The sequence below is a fragment of the Salmo salar genome, chromosome ssa01 (genome assembly GCF_905237065.1).
Source record: "Salmo salar chromosome ssa01, Ssal_v3.1, whole genome shotgun sequence".
Taxonomy (NCBI): Eukaryota; Metazoa; Chordata; class Actinopteri; order Salmoniformes; family Salmonidae; genus Salmo; species Salmo salar.
In genome coordinates this window covers 142,353,919-142,373,894 of record NC_059442.1, presented here as the reverse complement: position 1 = coordinate 142,373,894, position 19,976 = coordinate 142,353,919, and the positions used below count along the sequence as shown (strand labels likewise).

Below are 19,976 nucleotides of genomic sequence, written 5' to 3'. Positions count from 1 at the left end.
AACAAAGATTAGGGATAAACTGACAAGATACATGTCTCTCCGCCCTAACAATGGGAGTCGTTGTCCACAAAGAGGCATAGCGGGCTGCATGGCGCCAGAGGGTTGTTGACGTCAACTGCCGAAGCTATGCTACTAGCCTCATGCAATGATAATGCATAGCCATCTCGAGACAACTCCAATATAACCTGTTTTTTCTCAAAGTTGGTGGGTGAAACAACGAAAAAACGCCACCTGTTGGAGGGAGACAGATTTTCCACCGAGTTGAGCCTCTCTCTTCCTATATGTGCTGACTTCCGGCGTATGAATTATGTAAATTATCATCAGGGACTATCTAGAAATTCTTAACTTTTGTCACGGGACTCGGACTTTATCCCTCTGTGGAAGATTCAATTTGTAAATTTATACTGGTTTATTCTCAAGATAATAGGCCTAATAATTTACCAATAACAAATGTGAAGTCAGACAAAACAGTAGGCTTTTTTCCCTTTCTGAATAGCACCATACAGTCTTAGACACTCCCTCGGTGTGGCGCATTGCAAGACTTGACTCGCAGCTTCTAGTTGGGGCTATCTACACATGAGATATATCTGTACATGGGGTTAAAGACGAAGCATGGATCAAATTCAAGAAAAACCAAGCAAGGAGGTCGACATTTATCGTGACACATGGGTCCGCTTCTTAGGTATGCAATAGAAGTGGTGTTTTTTGATATCTTGAACCAGGGGGATGTCCCCATCACGCTAAGAACAAGCATAAACTAGTAGAACAAGATATGGCAAGCTCGAGCTGGGTTGCTAGCTCGTGAGCTATCCAGTTTTAGGTCTGAATTTGAACTTCTTATAAATGGATACTTTACGTGATATTGTTTTGTAATGGCTGCATTCGACCAATTCAAAGCTCAACAACCCGATCAAATACCAATGTATTCAAATAGCTAGCAATCTATACCTGCCTTCAAACAGCTAGCTAGTTAGGTTAGTGGGTTGGGTAAATTGCATGGCACTTCCTAGTAGTGATTCATCATTGACAAATAAGTAAACGCTCATCACATATTTAAGCACCAGTTCCATTGAAATGATACAATGTCTGGAATCTCAGCGTAGTAGGCCTAATAGTTACATTTAATATAGCTGTCCCTGCATTGCAATACCATTTATCCATGCTGACCTTGGAGTCAAAAGTGTACAGAGGATATCTGTTCCTCATTCTCATAAGGCAATCAGGTTGATTTCAAGCTAAAGGGGCCTTCTACATTTATTTTAAGGGATCAATAACACTAACCATTGTGCAATGCTATAACATTTTCTGCTGGGTTTTTATTGGCTGGGGGTGACATTGAAATGTGCTATGTTACTAAAATAAACCCCAGGGCCAGCTGCAGATTGGTGACTGTTATGGCCTGCATGCACAGCTCTCTATCTCCTCTAACACTGACTGGTTCTCTCCTTGCCCTCTCACACACGTAAACATTTAGCATACAACTACAGCTTTATCTTTATAGCATTATAATGAACACCAATCAATTATTGATCAGTGTATTGTAAAGCACATTCAGTAGCCTACATAGTTAGAAATGACAATGTTACAGAATCTGTTCAGAATGTACTGTTGTTCTGCTGTATGAGTAGCGTAACCTGTCTTAGAAACAGATTCACTGAAGTAACAGAATTTTGTTTAGTGCTGCCAGTGTGTTAGTACAAGCAGGGCTCTAAATGAACTTTTTCTTTAGTAGCCTGGTCTGATTGTGCTTTTGAAACCCAGGTCAGTGTGTTGCTAATAGTATAGCTTCATCCACTGTCCCTGGCCAATAACTGGGCTAATTTCATTTTACATTTTAGTCATTTAGCAGATGCTCTTATCCAGAGCGACTTACAGTAAGTAGTGAATGCATACATTTCATAGATTATTTTTATTGTTGTTCATACTGGCCCCCCGTGGGAATCGAACCCACAACCCTGGCGTTGCAAACACCATGCTCTACTTACTGAGCCACAGGGAAGGCTGATCACAAGCACACGTGACTGCCCTCCTTGACAATGTACAAACCAGTTGAACTATAGAAAAAAGTTTACATTTCAAGTTAGCTGTGGAGTGAGTTTACAGCACGTTCTTAACTCCGCTACACTATCATTCCAGCTCCTTTTGACACCAAACGTGACGTTGGCATGATAATGAGTGGCAAGAATGACTAGAATGTCAGAAAAACAGACTGGGGTACTCAGGCTAAAGCACTGATACTCCCAACTTATAGCACTGGTGCTCCCCGCACCATAAAAGGAGGTTATGCCTATCCTACCTTTTGAAACGCATCTCCTGGAGTAGCTATCCAGCACGTTTCCTTTCTTCCAATATCGTCTTAAACCATAGCCTACTGGTCATTGGTCACGTTACCAGGTTGTAAGCCAGCTAAGTAGCCTTACTGAACGAGGTACCAGGTAAACATGCACTACATGTCCAAAAGTATGTGAACACCTGCTTGTCGAACATCTCATTCCATCGTACGACGGTGCCACGTTCAAAGTCCCTGAGCTCTTCAGTAAGGTCATTATACCGCCAATGTTTGTCTATGCAGATTGCATGGCTGTGTGCTCGATTTTATACACCTGTTAGCAGCGGGTGTGGCTGAAATAGCCGAATCCACTAATTTGAAGGGGTGTCCACACACTATATACAAAAGTATATCTCTCATATAACCTTGTGTCATGTGTAAAGGCCTACAGACCTGACTCTGCGTAATGTTTGTCCACAGGGTGGCAGCACAGGTTCAGCTGGAGGAGCTGTGTAAGCATTCTAATGACAGACCAAGGGCATTATTAGTCATTCCAACCCTGTTGGAGCGGACAGTGCATATTGCTCCAAAGGTCACCGCCCATTCTATGGACCAAAACGTGTCAGGGGGGTTATTGCTACTACCCACAGCCCCAAACAAAAGGGAATATTAATGTACCCCCCTTTACATGGCAGAGGTCCAAGAGGGAAATTGGAATTATTATTCTAATACATTTTGTTTTACCTTAGGCCCCTAGCTCTGATCCGGTGGGGGTTGGCTATGATTTGTTTAGAGGCCTCTCACAACAGTGAGGCAGTTAAAGCCTTAATTGCGCTTGTATCTTACCCTGGCATGTCGTCTTGTGCTCACAGGCTATGCCAACGAGGTGGGAGAGGCCTTCCGTGCCCTGGTGCCAGTGAGTGCTGTATGGGCCACATATGCAGTTGCCACCGTGTATGTTTCCGCTGATGCTGTGGACAAGGGGAAGAAGGCTGCCGTGGTAAGGAAGGAGGACATTTTGTAAAAGCTAAGCTCTGTTCTCATTCTTATCCTGTCTTCATTTGTATTGATATGAGCTACCATTCTTTTAAGGGTTCATGGAATTATTGCCCTGTGAAGCATTTATATTATGAACTTGAGTTTCCAAAAATGTAGAGAACACATACTTCCAAATGACATTGGCTTTTTCAACACATACCAAAGTAAATGGAGCTTTTCCAGAAAATCCCTAGAGAATGTGTCATAGAACAAAACTCAACTCCCACACTGAAACATAAAGTGGTCTGAAGCACAGAAAGTCACACTCCGTGTCTGTCCCTGTGCTGTAGGAGCATGGTGACAACCCAGGGAAGACAACCAAGGTGGCTGTAGCAGTGGTGGACACGTTTGTATGGCAGGCCCTGGCCTCGGTCGCTATCCCAGGCTTCACCATCAACCGTGTGTGTGCTGCCTCTCTCTACCTCCTGGGCAGAACCACGCGCCTGCCCCTCTCCGTACGCAAGTGGACCACCACGGCCATTGGCCTCTCCACCATCCCCTTCATCATCCACCCCATCGACAGGTTTGTGTTGGTGGGTGAGGGTGTTAGATAGTGAAGAAAAAGTCTGAATGTGTGCCTGATATGTGTCAGGGAGACAGTGAAGGAGTGTGTGTTCGAGAGCATGATAAAGGTGTGTGTGTTTGAGAAAGAAAGAACCTGAATGTGAGCGGGAGGAAGAAATAACAGTAGCGTGTGTACTTTGGCACGTTTTCCCATCAATGTTTATGGTCCCAAGTGTGCCAAGGTATTAGCCTGCAGTTAAATGTCTCAGCCTGAATGTGTTCCCCAGCCCATTGAGAGGAAAAATCCACACTACCTTAGAAAACAGCATTACATTTTTTAAATCTATGCATCATTTTAAGTGTCCAATTAGAAGTTGCACACCATAATGCATTTAAAAAATTTTTTAAATGTGGTGTTAGATGTGTAGCCACCGTTCTTATTTATCTGAATCCATTGTTGAAGAGAGGTGTATTCAGGGTCCGGTTTTTAGGGAGGGATGGTGCATTCCCCATCTTGGTTTCTGCCATCCCCAGCTCTGAATGGCTGGTTATATTTAATCCCTGGTGCGGATGGACTTCCCCCACCTCTGGTATGCATTACATTTATTTACAGACATAAATAACGGCTTCTGAAGACATTGCTGTTATGTTTTATCACATGAATGGTTTGATTAGTCTGGAAGCCCGCAATTTGGGCAGCACATGGCTTTTCTCAAACGGCTGATTGCTGAGTTGCACGGTTGTCAGTGAACAGCAGTTTAAATAGGTCAACATGCGATTTCTGAAAATATGGGAAACTCCAAATATTGACTCCACCGTTTACAACTGGAGTATCTTGCATGGCTGTGAGATATAGCCTACGCCCATTTGCGGTGAGTGCATAGCACATTCATATCTATAGGCTTATATGTACTTGATGACGTCTGTAGGGTGCCAGGAGACTTACCCCCCCGTGTTTGAGGTGAGGTCCCATCCTTGCTACATTCTAACCTTAAAGCCGTTCTCCTTCTTTGTGCTCCACAGGGGAGTGGACTTCCTGCTGGACTCCAGCCTGCGTAAGGTCTACGGTCAATCTGCAGGAGGGAGGCATGACTAATAAGCACCACGACCACCCTGCAGCCTGGTCCCAGGCCCGGACAGGTTAGCTCCACCAGGAAATTGACCCCATCCACCCTCTGTCCCAGACAGCACTTCCTCCCAAGCCATCTGAAAACTCTGCTGATCACTCTACTGTAACATCACTGTGAAGCACAAAGCCAATACAGCAGGGTTACTCCACTCCAGTCCTCCAGGGCCACTGTACTGTCTGCAACTTGTCTCTGCCCCTCTGTTTATTCCCATATTTTCATGTTAAACTCCAAGTTAGGGGGACCTATGTTTCTTTGGCCAGTCAATGACTTTGAATCAGGGAGAAAAGGGATCCAACAGACAGTGTTGCCCTCCAGGACTGGAGTTGAATACCTGTGGCTGCTACTGGCCTGCAGAGCCCACCTGTTAATTTTCAGACCTCTATTTGGCATGTATCCAGGTAACTCTTGATGTTAGCCATATTTGGGAATATTCAGGTCACTGTCCTTAGACCTGGCATTAATGCCCTATTTTCATTACATGTAAACATGTACCTTTGTTTTTGTTTATTTCTGCCTCAAAAATAATGTTTTATGTACGGTTGTCTGTCACTTTGAATAGATATTTACAGAGTATATTGTGATGCACTTTTCAATGTTAAGTCTTGAGATTAACCTGAGTGCTTCTTGTCATTCATTACAGAGGTGAACAGAATAGATGTAACAATTCTTGAAGTTTTGGTTGGCACTAAAGATTCAGTTACTTTGGTAGCATCTAAGGTCTAGAAAGTACTGTAATAGTTGTGTAACATGCCCTATGCAGAAAGCATATGAAGGGAATATGCATAAAATACTGTAATTATTGCCAAAGATTTAGGCTACTCTGGAAGAGAACCCATCAGTATACAAAGCTGTGCTGCAATATGCAAGTAATCTGAGTCATCTTATACATAAATGGGAAATGCTATTGGAATATGTAAATCAGGGCGCTCCAATCCTGTTTTTGGAGAGCTACTGTTGTGTATGTTTTTGCTCCAACTCTAATCTAGCGCACCTGATTCTAATAATTAGCTGGTTGATAAGCTGAATGAACTGGGGTTGGTTTTAAAACAGGTTGGAGAGCCCTGATGTAAATTAATGTGATATACTGAATTGGGAAATGTTGCCAATTGTTCATACACCAGAACAAATATTTAGCAATCATTTTCATTTAACTTCTCAGTTATAAGTCAACTTCTGTGTTTTTAATATATTGATTACTTAAAAATGTTGCATCACCAAAACGCAACATTTTTGTGATAGTTTTAATGTTTTTTTCCATCTAATTATTTTCCCACATAGTCACATAATCAATTTCATATTTCGATATCAATATATTTTCATGCTGGAAACAAGGGAATGTTTAACTGTTGTTAATTTTATAATATGTTTGTTTTAGCCTTAAAATTCAAATATGTTTTCAAACCTGCTACTGATGTACATTTACATTTTCTTTTAGTTGTCAGAGAAATTGAAAAAAAAAAATTTGGGACAAAATGATAGTAACTTGTCATCGAAAGTGAACATTATACTGCAATGGGCAGCTATTTAGCTATCCCCTACTCTGAAACTGTTAATATATACTGTAGAAAAACAATATCCTGTATTGTATACATTTATTAAATTTATTTTTTTCCTGTGCAAACAATTTAACATATTCAACATGTTTTAAGTTTATCAGTGAGAATACGATTCTTCATATGTATTAATTTGACACTTGTTTAAATGAATGGGCAACCCCTCATACGCAGCCAAAACACTGTCGCAAATACGAGTATAGTACTTGAACCTTGATAAATCCATATCACAGTACAACATTCCTCATGCTGTGGTGTCAGAAAAAAAGGAGTAACTATGGATGTGTTATGACACACTCACTGGCAACAAGTAGCATAGAACTGTCTCAGTAGCGTTCCTCTGGAGAATATGATTGACAACTCTCACCAAGAGATATTGTTGTGTAATTGTGTTCGTGGTTTGACAATAAGGTCTAACAAGTTGTACAAATTGCTGTATTGATTTTAAACAACATTGCACATATTTTTCTCAATGCAGCCAGTCACAGCTTTCATTCCCTGCAGATTGTACGGCCACAACACGACATAGATTTAACAATAAAATGTCTACAGTGCCACTGTCAAAGTCAATCACATCAATGACCGCAACGAGCCAAGATTGTAGTTTAAGAAATTTGTCGTGATTGAGTAAGTGATCCACAGCTGACAGCAATTCTTTTGATTAGGTCCATTAGCTCATAAAAAGTCCAGGTGGTCTGAGTGCTGGCATATTGTCAGAATGATGTTGTTTATCCACAGTGTGCTGGTCTTGATGCTTGTGGCCACTGCTGTGGCCCGAACTGGTATGATAACATATTTGATAACTTGCTAAATGTTTGTGTAAGATCTGTCTTTAGAATTTTTAAAAGGTTTGGATTCATTTGAATTTTGCTAATATGGAAACCAATTAAAAGTTGGATGACATTCTAAATGGCTAGTTAAAATGACTTTCAGTGACCTTCCACCTACTATAGGAGTTCCACGAATAAGATACAGGTTAGACCAGTGGACCATCTCTGTGGAGACGCCACAGAGTTATGACTCAGATGAGCTTCAGCCCTATGACTCAGATGAGCTTCAGCCCTATGACTCAGATGAGCTTCAGCCCTATGACTCAGATGAGATCCAACCCATTGGAACAGATAAGTCTCTTGGTGCCGATGAACAAGGTGAGCTGATGTTTTTTCAATAATCCCCTTTAGTGTGTTTGCAATACTTTGGTTTGTAGTTTAGGCCACTGACTCATTGTAAATGCATGATATTTTTCAGGTGAACTGATTGATTCTCCAGTCTGGTTTCTGTTTCTGGTGGTCCCTATGGTGGTGTTGACAGCTATGGGAGCTCTGGCTGTGGGTTACTACCTGTGTGTGTGGAGGGGAGGCAGACTAGGCTACCGGCCCAGGAGAGACTTATTGACAAACGTTTAACCAATTTGCTTTCTGCTCTGTTTGGTTTGAAAATAAATTGTTGCTAATAAATGTTAGTTCCCTGGCTCCTGCCTTTTGTAACACATCAGTATATGATTTTATGTCCATTAAATGAAACAACCACAATAAGACCTGGTAGTTTCCTGATGTCAGTGAATTGATTGCTACTGGGACTGCTACATGGCACAATGCATGCCAAATCTGGACCTAGGCAATTCTAGGCTGTCAGAATGTTTTCTTTGGGATACTCGTTCACCTTATGTTTCTGTCATGTTAGGGTTGTTGGTAAGCTGTCATTTAGGACAAACTCATTGACTAGTCTTGGTGATACACATGGTGTCACATTCAGGTGACTGACCTGATGGTGCTCCTGATTGCTTAACACTTTACTGTCCTAGATAACAACTGCAATCCAAAGGTTTTCTTTATCTGCTGATTTCAGAGCAACTTTAAAAAGATACCCTTGCATACCACCAGGGGTCATATTGTTTTGTTCTAGTATTACTAGGGTATTGGCGTTTAAACCATCTGCATATAGAACAGATGGCATGGGACTGCATCAGACAATCACTACCGGTTTCTCTTTCCCTCTAAAACTCTGCTCCCAGGCAGTCGCTGTTTTTATTTTCCCACTGTGGTCTAGCGTCCCTCATTATCAGAACTGTTGTGATTGGCAGGTTGAAGAGGGTTGTCCATGTGATTTATTCCTTGTTTGTGAGCTGAACGGCTCGTCTCAAATCCCGACACATGAGGCTCATCCAACCAATATCAGGTGGCATTAGGAGGCCCAAGGAGAAGGAGCGCTGATGAATTGAATTAATCTTCCCATATGTGATGGCTGGGGGTGTTCACAGGGGCTGGGGAAAAGGGGAGCATTGTTCGTCTGTCACTCCGATAGCCACATCACTCTGTGATTTGTGCCTGGGTAGTGAAGGCCAAGAGAACCCCACCCCTTTCGCTTCCATCCACATACCTCCGTCACTCCCCTCATAATGCATTTAGGAATCGACAGTGCCTAAAATGACTTAATACGCAGAGATGCTGCGGTTTTGTTAAAGAATGTTACATTTACCACAGACCTACCCTCACACAAAATACTAAATCATATGGATTAGAATAGGCTAGACAACATTTTGTTCACGGTAGATTTATAAACGGGTGAGTTCATGGAAAGATCACATTAAATTATTGCCCTTAAGTTATCCACGGTGGTCGATTTTGAGGTCAGCAGAAGGCTACGTTTGGGTGGCAGTGTGTGTAGATTCATTATCATTCTCCCTCAGACCAAAAGTGGAAAAAAAGAAACGGCGCATATAAACTGACCACAAAAGAAATGGGGGAAGGAAATTAGAGAAAATGATGCGACCTGTCACACTGGCTGCATTTACACAGGCAGCCTGATTATGATATTCTTTTCCTCTAATTGGTCTTTTGACCAATCGCAGGTCTTTTCACGTCAGGTCATTTTCAGAACTGATCTGATTGGTCAAAAATATCAGAATTGGCTGCCTGTGTAAATGCAGCCAGTGTGACTAATGTGGCTAATAAACTTTCAGCTTTATATTTAAAAATGATGACCTTACAAGGACCTTCAACTGGGTAAGGCTACTTTCACAGTACATTGCTTTTGTCAAGCAGACAAAAAAATCTATCTATATTAAAGGTACCGTTCGGTCATCCTATTTCCCAAGTAAAAATTGCCCTTCAATGACAAACATCCTTAATATTTTTACAGTATTACAATGCTCATCTCTAACTTCTAGGAAGCATGAAAGAACAGGGTGAGTTGGGGAGGAGCTTATATTCATGAGCTCACCTAAACTGACAGCTCTTTGAAATGCCCTTGTGGTTGTTGCCAGGTAACAAGGTAAACAATGGGCCACATGTCATTCCAAGCCTAAATCCTATACCTCAACCCTATTTTCTTTGCAAAATGCTCTCATGGTAAACAGAGCTGATTATGGAGGGTTGGATATCAGACAATAAGCAGGAAAACAGACCTGCATTTCTATTGTTTTGTAACTAATTACAGAATACAGTTAACTGATACACTTCAAATCAAATTTTATTTGTCACATACACATGGTTAGCAGATGTTAATGCAAGTGTAGTGAAATGCTTGTGCTTCTAGTTCCGACAGTGCACTAATATCTAACAATTCCACAACTACCTAATACACACAAATCTAAAGGGGTGAATGAGAATATGTACATGTAAGTATATGGATGAGCGGCATAGGCAAGGTTCAATAGATGGTATAAAATACATGTGATATGAGATATGTAAACATTATTAAAGTGCCATTATTTAGAGTGGCATTGTACAAAGTGACTAGTGATCTATTTATTAAAGTGAGATTGAGATTGGATCTCAATATAGGCAGCAGCCTGTCTTCGTTAGTAATTGCTGGCCTTGAGATAGAAGCTGTTTTTCAGTCTCTCAGTCCCAGCTTTGATGCACCTGTACAGACCTCGCCTTCTGTATGGTAGCGGTGTGAACAGACAGTGGCTTGGGTGGTTGATGTCCTTGATGATCTTTTTGGCCTTGCTGTGACATCGGGTGCTGTAGGTGTCATGGAGGGCAGGTAGTTTGCCCCCAGTGATGCGTTGTGCAGACAGCTCCACACTCTGGAGAGCCTTGCGGTTGAGGGTGGTGCAGGTGCCGTACCAGGCTGTGATACAGCCCAATAGGATGCTCTTGATTGTGCATCTGTAAAAGTTTGTCAGGGTTTTAGGTCAGAAGCCAAATTTCTTCAGCCACTTGAGGATTTTCACCACACTGTCTGTGTGGGTGGACCATTTCAGTTTGTCTGTGATGTGTACGCTGAGGAACTTTAAAACTTTCCACCTTCTCCACTGCTGTCCCTTCGATGTGGATAGGGGGGTGCTCTCTCTGCTGTTTCCTGATATCCACGATCATCTCCTTTGTTTTGTTGACGTTGAGTGAACGGTTGTTTTCCTGACACCACACTCCGAGTGCCCTCACCTCCTCCCTGTAGGCTGTCTCGTCGTTGTTGGTAATCAAGCCCACTAATGTTGTCGTCTGCAAACTTGATGATTGAGTTGGAGGCGTGCATGGTCATGGGTGAACAGGGAGTACAGGAGAGGGCTGAGCACGCACCCTTGTGGGGCCCCAGTGTTGAGGGTCAGCAAAGTGGAGATATTGTTTCCTACCTTCACCACCTGGGGGCGGCCCGACAAGGTCCAGGACCCAGGGCCTCCAGCTTGATGATGAGCTTGGAGGGTACATATTCCACCTTGTCCCTGTACTATGGTGTTGAATGCTGAGCTATAGTCAATGAACAGCATTCTTACATGGGTATTCCTTTTGTCCAGATGGGATAGGGCAGTGTGATGGCGATTGCGTAGTCTGTGGACCTGTTGGAGCAGTATGTAAACTGAAGTGGGTCTAGGGTGGCTGGTAAGGTGGAGGTGATATGATCCTTGACTAGTCTCTCAAAGCACTTCATGATGACGGAAGTGAGTGCTACGGGGCAGTAGTCATTTAGTTCAGTTGTCTTTGCCTTCTTGGGTACAGGAACAATGGTAGCCATCTTGAAGCATGTGGGGACAACAGACTGGGATAGGGAGCGATTGAATATGTCCGTAAACACACCAGCTAGCTGGTCTGCACATGCTCTGAGGATTTGTCTAGGGATGCCGTCTGGGCCAGCAGCCTTGCGAGGGTTAACACGTTTAAATGTTTTACTCACGTCAGCCACGGAGAAGCGCAGGGGCGCAGTCCTTGTTAGCGGGCCACGACGGTAGCACTGTATTATCCTCAAAGCGGGCAAAGAAGGTGTTTAGTTTGTCTGGAAGCGTGATGTCTGTCACGTGGCTGGTTATCTTTCCTGTAGACCCTGCCACATACGTCTTGTGTCTGAGCCATTGAATTGCGACCACCTTGTCCCTGTACTGGCATTTTGCTAGTTTGATTGCCTTGCGGAGATAATAACTACACTGTTTATATTCAGTCATATTCCCAGACCACTTTCCATGGTTAAATGCGGTGGATCGCACTCCAATGAACTTCTTTATAAACGCACTCACCGAGTCAGCGTATAGGTCGATGTTGTTCTCTGAGGCTGACCGGAACATATTCCAGTCCGCGTGATCAAAACAATCTTGAAGCGTGGCTTCCAATTGGTCGGATCAACGTTGAATGATTCTCGTCACTGGTACATCCTGTTTGAGTTTCTGCCTAAAAGACGGCAGGAGCAAGATGGCTTCATGGTCAGATTTGCCGAAGGGAAGGTGGGCGAGGGCATTGTATGCATTGCGGAAGTTAGAGTAGCAGTGGTCGAGGGTATTGCCCATGCGCGTAGCGCAATCAATATGCTGGTAGAATTTATGTAGCCTTGTTCTCAAATTTGCTTTGTTAAAATCCCCAGCTACAATAAATGCAGCCTCAGCATTTATGGTTTCCAGTTTGTATATGGTCCAGTGAAGTTCCTTGATGGCAGTCTTGGTGTCTGCTTGAGGGGGAATGTACACAGCTGTGAATATAACTGACGAGAATTGTCTTGGTAGGTAAAATGGCCAACATTTCATTGTAAGGAATTCTAGATCAGGTGAGCAGAAGGACTTGAGTTCCTGTATGTTGTTATGATTACACCATGAGTCGTTAATCATCATGAATCATGTTGTCAAGAGACAGGATATTGGCTAGTATTATACTCGAGAGAGGTGGGTGACGTGCATGTCTACGGAGCCTGACCAGGTGGCCCCTTCTGCGGCGCCGTTGTTTTGGGTTGAGTACTGGAATTAGACCCATTGTCCTGGGTGGTGACCCGAACAGAGGATCTGCTTCGGGAAAGTCGTCTTCCTGGTCGTAATGTTGGTAAGGTGACGTTGCTCTTAAATTGTTGAGACCCTGACTGAGTTCCAATATATATGTCTATATATCTATATCTCAGTGCCTTCAGAAAGTATTCAGACCCCTTGACTTTTACCACATTTTGTTAGGTTACAGCCTTATTTTAAAATGGATTAAATTGTTTTTTCCCCTCATCAATCTACACACACCCCATAATGACAAAGCAAAAACAGGTTTAGATTTTTTGCTAAATTATTACTAATAGAAAACGGAAATAACATTTACATAAGTATTCAGACCATTTACACAGTACTTTGTTGAGGCACCTTTTGGCAGTGATTACAGCATCGAGTCTTCTTCGGGATGATGTTACAAGCTTGGCACACCTGTATTTGGGGAGTTTCTTCCATTCTCTGCAGATTCTCTCAAGCTCTGTCAGGTTGGAACGTTGCTGCACAGCTCTTTTACACTCCAGAAATGTTTAATCGGGTTCAAGTCCGGGCTCTGGCTGGGCCACTCAAGACATTCAGAGACTTGTCCAGAAGCCACTTCTGCGTTGTCTTGGCTGTGTGCTTAGGGTCGTTGTCCTATTAGAAGGTGAACTGTCGCCCCAGTCAGAGATCCTAAGCGCTCTGGAGCAGGTTTTCATTAAGGATCTCTCTGTACTTTGCTCCGTTCATCTTTGCCTCGATCCTGACTAGTCTCCCAGTCCCTGCCGCTGAAAAACATCCACACAGCATAATGCTGCTACCACCATGCTTCACTGTAGGGATGGTGCCAGGTTTCCTCCAGACTTGACGATTGGCATTTAGGCCAAAGAGTTCAATCTTGGTTTCATCAGACCAGATCATCTTTTTACTCATGATTTGAGTCTTTAGGTGCTTTTTGGCTAACTCCAAGCGGGCTGTCATGTGCCTTTTACTGGGGATTGGCTTCCATCTGGAAACTCTACCATAAAGGCCTGATTGGTTGAGTGCTGCAGAGATGGTTGTCCTTCTGGAAGGTTCTATCTCCACAGAGGAACTCTGGGGCTCTGTCAGAGTGACCATCGGGTTCTTGGTGACCTCCCTGACCAAAGCCCTTCTCCCCAATTGTTCAGTTTGGTCGGGTGGTCAGCTCTGGGAAGTCTTGGTGGTGCCAAACTTCTTCCATTTAAGAATGATTGAGGCAACTGTATTCTTGGGGACCTTCAGTGCTGAAGAAATGTTTTGGTATCCTTCCCCAGATCTGTGCCTTGACACAATCCTGTCTTGGAGCTCTACGGACAATTCCAGCCTCATGGCTGGGTTTTTACTCTGGGACCTTATATAGACAGGTGTGTGCCTTTCCAAATCATGTACAATCAATTGAATTCCAATCAAAAGACCCTTTGCTATGAGAGTCGAAATTGAGCTCAGGTGCATTCTGTTTCCATTGATCATCCTTGAGATGTTTCTACAACTTGATTGGAGTCCGCCTGTAGTAAATTCAAGTGATTGGACATGATTTGGAAAGGCACACACCTTTCTATATAAGGTCCCACCATTGACAGTTCATGTCAGAGCAAAAACCAAGCCATGAGGTCGACGGAATTGTCTGTAGAGCTCCGAGACAGGATTGTTTCGAGGCTCAGATCTGCGGAAGAGTGCTAAAAACATTTTTTTGTGTATTAAAATAACATCAAATTGATCAGAAATACAGTGTAGACATTGTTAATGTTGTAAATGACTATTATAGCTGGTGTGCTGATTTTTAAGAAGAAATAAAACTGTCCTTAAGACTAGTTGAGAATCTGGAGTATTAGCAATTTTGGGTTCGATTGCAGGCTCAAAATGGCCAGAAACAAAGAACTTTCTTCTGAAACTCGTCAGTCTATTCTTGTTCTGAGAAATGAAGGCTATTCCATGTGAGAAATTGCTAAGAAACTGAAGACCTCGTACAACGCTGTGTGCTACTCCCTTCACAGAACAGCGCAAACTGGCTCTAGCCAGAATAGAAAGAGGAGTGAGAGGCCCCGGTGCACAACTGAGCAAGATGACAAGTACATTTGAGTGTCTAGTTTGAGAAACAGACGCCTCACAAGTCCTCAACTGGCAGCTTCATTAAACACCAGTCTCAATGTCAACAGTGAAGAGGCGACTCCGGGGATGCTGGCCTTCTAGGTAGAGTTGTAAAGAAAAAGCCATATCTCAGACTGGCCAATAAAAAGAAAAGATTAAGATGGGCAAAAGGACACAGACACTGGACAGAGGTAGATTGGAAAAAAGTGTTATGGACAGACTAATCTAAGTTTGAGGTGTTCCGATCAAATAAAAATATTTGTGAGACGCAGAAAAAATGAAAAGATGCTGGAGGAGTGCTTGATGCCATCTGTCAAGCATGGTGGAGGCAATGTGATGGTCTGTGGGTGCTTTGGTGGTGGTAGTAAAGTGGGAGATTTGTACAGGGTAAAAGGGATCTTGAAGTAAGGCATTCACTCCATTTTGCAACGCCATGCCATACCCTGTGGACGGCGCCTAATTGAAGCCAATTTCCTCCTACTTCAGAGCAATGACTCAAAGCACAGCTCCAAACTATGCAATAACTATTTAGAGAAGAAGCCGTCTGCTGGTATTCTGTCTATAATGGAGTGGCCAGCACAGTCACTGGATCTCAACCCTATTGAGCTGTTGTGGGAGCAGCTTGACCATATGGTACGTAAGAAGTGCCCATCAAGCCAATCCAATTTGTGGTTCAGGAAGCATGGGGTGAATCTCTTCAGATTACCTCAACAAATTGACAACTAGAATGGCAAAGGTCCCTCCAGCATGACAACAAATGTTTACACGTGTTAAGTTTGCTGAAAATAAACGCAGTTGACAGTGAGGACGTTTCTTTTTTTGCTGAGTTTACATGAAATGAGTTGCAAAATGAATAGGTAATAGGTAATATAGACATTGACAAGGTTATAAATAACTTTGCTTTCGTCAAAGGATCCTCTATTTGCAGCAATTACAGTTACTGTAATTACAGCACTTACAGTTGACCAGGCCCGCTCTAGCAGGGCAGAAACTTGTTGGAAAGGTGTCGGTTGTCTTCCTTCTTCGGAAAATAGTTTAACGTAAAATTTACACTATGGCATCCAGTCACAACCGTATGCTTTTGCTGGCATGCTGGTAAGTAGCTTGCTAGCTAACAGTCACAACACAGATGAAAGGTTGTACATTTTTTGTAAACAAAGCCAAAGCAAGGTGTAGGCACACGTGATGACGGTTTTAAGGCGGTACATATTTAAATTTGATAAGATATGACGCTACCATTAGTGTATTACATTTCCGTCTTTATGTGATGTTGCATAAAGCCGGAAGTAAATCCTTGGTAATGCCTGCCCCCTGAATTCAAGTGTTTGACATGGGTGGGGGGGACCAGTAACTTTATGATCAAACTCATCAACGTACTAGCTACAGTCCTTTTTCATACTTTGGTCACGCTTCTTTGAACTAGCTTCATCCAAATATGATCCAGTTTGATGAAAAATATGATTTTCGCCATTCAGGACCTTTAAAAGGGCTGTCATTCTGAGCATAAAGTCATTTGTTGTAAAAGACTGGACATGTACACATACATGTCCACATCAACAACAATGGTCCTGAACAGAATATCCAGTACTGTACATTTCATCTGAAAATATGATTTGTATCAGTAAGGAATACAACGATTAACTGCTAAGTAGAGAAAATAATACAAAATAGACAAAGTGCTAGGAGTAATAATTCAAATGCAGGTGGATCAATATGTGAATACATGTCCTCAGAGGTCAGAGAAAAATAGTCTGCATGGTCTTCTACAATCGGATGTTCTGGTTTTCAGGGGAAATGGAAGATGTGGACACTCCATCTTAACTCTTCCTTCACATTTACAGGACTGGCTGAACAGTGCAAAAGTTAACCTACCCCAACAGTTTAATTCTTGTCAAGACCAGAATGTGGGGGATCTAGTTTCAGGCTTTTTTTATATTACATCTGCTACATTTAGGTTAGAGCAAAAACAACAGAGAGTCAAATGTCAATAATCTGGTTTGAGTTTATAGGGTTAACCGTATTGCCTCCATTTCAGAACTATATTACCTTCATTCCAAGGTGTGAAAAGTGTAACAGATTTGTGATACTATAGTGATGGTTGATTTGATACTGTATAGTGTGATGTGGAATGGTCTGTAGGCTCCCAGTGCTTTGCTGTTTTTTTTAAAAATGTGTCTGGAGAAGTTAAAAAGTGAGCAGGCCAATAGCAATACATTATGTATGAGGAACTCCTGCTGGATTTTGTTCAGGTTGCATCATATGGGGCAGCCAAGTGGAAATGCTGCCCGTTCACTTAAGGCCCACTATCTGTGGTAATCTCTCTACATGAAAGCAGCACAGCCATGGTTATCATTGTACCTGCTATTTGAGATGGGGATTTAGCCTTTTTTATGTTGCTGTATGTATTATATGGTTATATGACTACAAAACATACATTGGTTATATCATCTCATCTGCAGATAGTGTTGACAAATTGTATACTTTGGGGTTATTGGGTTGATTTTTAAATGAATGTCCTAATCAATGGAGAAAATATGTTTGACATACTGTAAATAACAAAATCACATTTTCTTGAAGTCCAATTTTCTTTTGAGGGGTTTATGGAACAGCTCTTAATTTCCAATTTCAGTTGGAATCTAGAATATTTTTAACTAGCCTGGAGGAAGACATTTTCATAACATATTTCACTACTTTGCTGCTTAGTTTCAGGCAAATAGGGATTAAAGGAATAATGAATGGCTGCAGGGAAAAACATTGACCAAGTTGTCCATTCTTTGTGAATATGAAAAATACATGCCTAGTTAGAATATGGATCATACATGCTAAGTTAGAAAACTTTGGCACCTGTGAGCCTGAAACTGACAGTATGTTCTATTTTGATTAGTTAAGTAAATGAAAAATACCTAACAAAAGAAAATGATATCTTCCTCAAATTAATCAAGGGTCATTTAAGTAAAATTTGAAAATGCCTGCAAGCCCTGTCTAGGTAGTCCTGCTAAACCTGGAACTCTTTTCTGTGATATATCTAACATCAATTTTGATTAAAATAGCTGTTGTCCTTGAGCATGACATGATATAATGCTTTATACTGTTTTGAATGAACTATCACATAACAGAACCTACAATGCCCTTTGAGCTTATCCCACCAAATCACAGAGGAGCACATCAACACCACAACATGGTGCTTTTTCTGATGCAGTATGTTGCCACAAGTCAAACACAGGGAGATGTGTACCAAACGGTAACGCTAAAACAAGGCCAACAAATTCCTCTAAAGCAACGAATGAGTAATTCTACTCAATGTAATTCAATTGTGTTTTTCGTGCCCGGAGACAAAGCTTGCTAGCGTTAGAGAGGCATGTGGAAACCACATAAAATCAACTAAGCGCCATAGGCTGGAAAATAATGCCAGATCAGAATAAATTGTATTGGGCACAGTAGACTCACTCACACAGGGAGAGAGGACCTGGGCGAGGGGACTACATTCTACTCACAAACATAGACATGCATCATACTAATTAGCAGCAGTGCCACAAACTATAGGACGGGCAGAGTTAGCAGGCACACACAACAAAAGAAGAACAGTCACGACACATTAAAGATGATGGAACTAATACTGAAAGAACTAGAAACATAATTGGGATTTAGATGAAAATATTGGACATGAGATGAAAATATACGACACAGTAATAAATTGACACAGACTAACAATCAGGCAGGTCCTTGTAGATAATACAGGAGAAAACAACAGTGCGAAGACAGCCTGCAGAGAAATCAGGAGACCTGTAGCCACAGAAGTGCTTTGGGGAAGTGGCTTGAAGTCTCTCTCTCTCTGTCTCTCTACTGCTATAATTTTCCTGGGTTGAATGATGGATGAGCTGGTGTCAGCCTGTGTTCATGATAATGCAGACCATCTATTCTTCTGTGAGACACCCTGTGCTCCAGGAAATGCCAGAGGGGTATTGCGCCCCGGAAGGAATAGAAACTCCCGTCTGATCATAGAGGAATATGCTGGGGCTTTTGTTGATTTACCACCTAGTGATGACCAATCCATCAATAATGAAGATATTCTTTTAGAGCACTTAATGCACTGTCCTGATTCCAAGCCTTTTCAGGGCTCGCTTTGCACACCGTGTCACCTTCAACTAACACAGCCATTACACCAATTGTTAACACACTAAAATTGGAACTTGAAACGCAATCACCGAAACCTGAAACTCAAATCCCTAAACCAAGTCTGCAAAATTGCAAGCACAATTCCTGCTTTACACCTGGTTTTCAATTCTATATCACACTTTTTGCAAAACACTACACTCAGTTCTCTACATTAGGCACAACATTCAAAATTAAAATCTCTTTAGTCCCTTTGAAAAGCAACCCCAATCACAATGCAAAGCTCTATACACCAATTGGCAACACCTACTCCTCACAGGTGTAAACACTAGTTGCTGAGTTGTTCACTTAGAAATCAGAGCTTTAGCACTATAAAAGGCCACAGATGAGCTCTCCTGTTTTGGAGGAAATGGAAGTCAATGGTGAAGCAAGAGCTAGAGGTGAAGGAGTGAGAGTAAGAGGTTGAAGAGGAGGATGAGGACAAGGATGAGGAAGGACAGTTGTCTCAGATGAGATCAGGGTCACATTGGTTAACCATGTGATCAACCATGGCTTGAGTATGAGGGAGGCTGGGCAGAGAGTTCAGCCCAACCTGAACTGCTACACGGTTGCATCTATCATCCGTACATTCAGAAATGACAACCGGTAAGTTACCTACCATCTACACTATGCTCTTTATGTATGTATACTGTAGTATACTGCAGTCCGACATATCAGTAGGCCTATGTTACTCAGTGATTGTAGGCCAATGTTACAGTAATGACATTTCATACTGAAAGAAAATAGATTATTTTAGCTTACTGTAACCAATCATATCATATTTGTGGATGTTCTGCAGAACTGAGAGCTGGCCAGGCCATGGTGGAAGACCCCGGCTGTTCACACCAGAACAGGAGAACAGTATTGTGAACATGGTGGTGGCAAACAATACCATTAGACTAGGAGAAATCCAGAACCACATAATTGCAGACAACACAATATTCAATATCATTCACCAGCTGGGCTTGTCTACATTGGACCGTGTACTACAACGCAACCGAATCTGGATGAAACAGGTCTACAGGGTGCCATTTGAGCGAAGCTCAGAGAGGGTTAAAGAACAGCGCTAT

General features: G+C 42.2%; 1 protein-coding gene across 1 annotated transcript; it reads left to right on the top strand.

Annotated features, from left to right (window-relative positions):
• Positions 1-384: 384 nt before the first annotated feature.
• On the top strand, positions 385-6,565 carry LOC106566934 (mitochondrial fission process protein 1). Its single transcript, XM_014135537.2, has 4 exons — positions 385-682; positions 3,142-3,269; positions 3,598-3,830; positions 4,835-6,565. The coding sequence occupies exons 1-4, from the start codon at positions 613-615 to the stop codon at positions 4,905-4,907; spliced, it is 504 nt and encodes a 167-aa protein (XP_013991012.1). The 5' UTR covers positions 385-612; the 3' UTR covers positions 4,908-6,565.
• The last annotated feature ends 13,411 nt before the right edge of the window (positions 6,566-19,976 follow it).

Excerpts from the sequence above, each read along its gene's own strand:
- LOC106566934 (XM_014135537.2), top strand. The coding sequence starts at position 613 with ATGGATCAAATTCAAGAAAAACCAAGCAAGGAGGTCGACATTTATCGT. Across the intron at positions 3,270-3,597 it reads AGGGGAAGAAGGCTGCCGTG|GAGCATGGTGACAACCCAGG; the intron begins GTAAGGAAGGAG and ends CCTGTGCTGTAG. Across the intron at positions 3,831-4,834 it reads ATCATCCACCCCATCGACAG|GGGAGTGGACTTCCTGCTGG; the intron begins GTTTGTGTTGGT and ends TGTGCTCCACAG.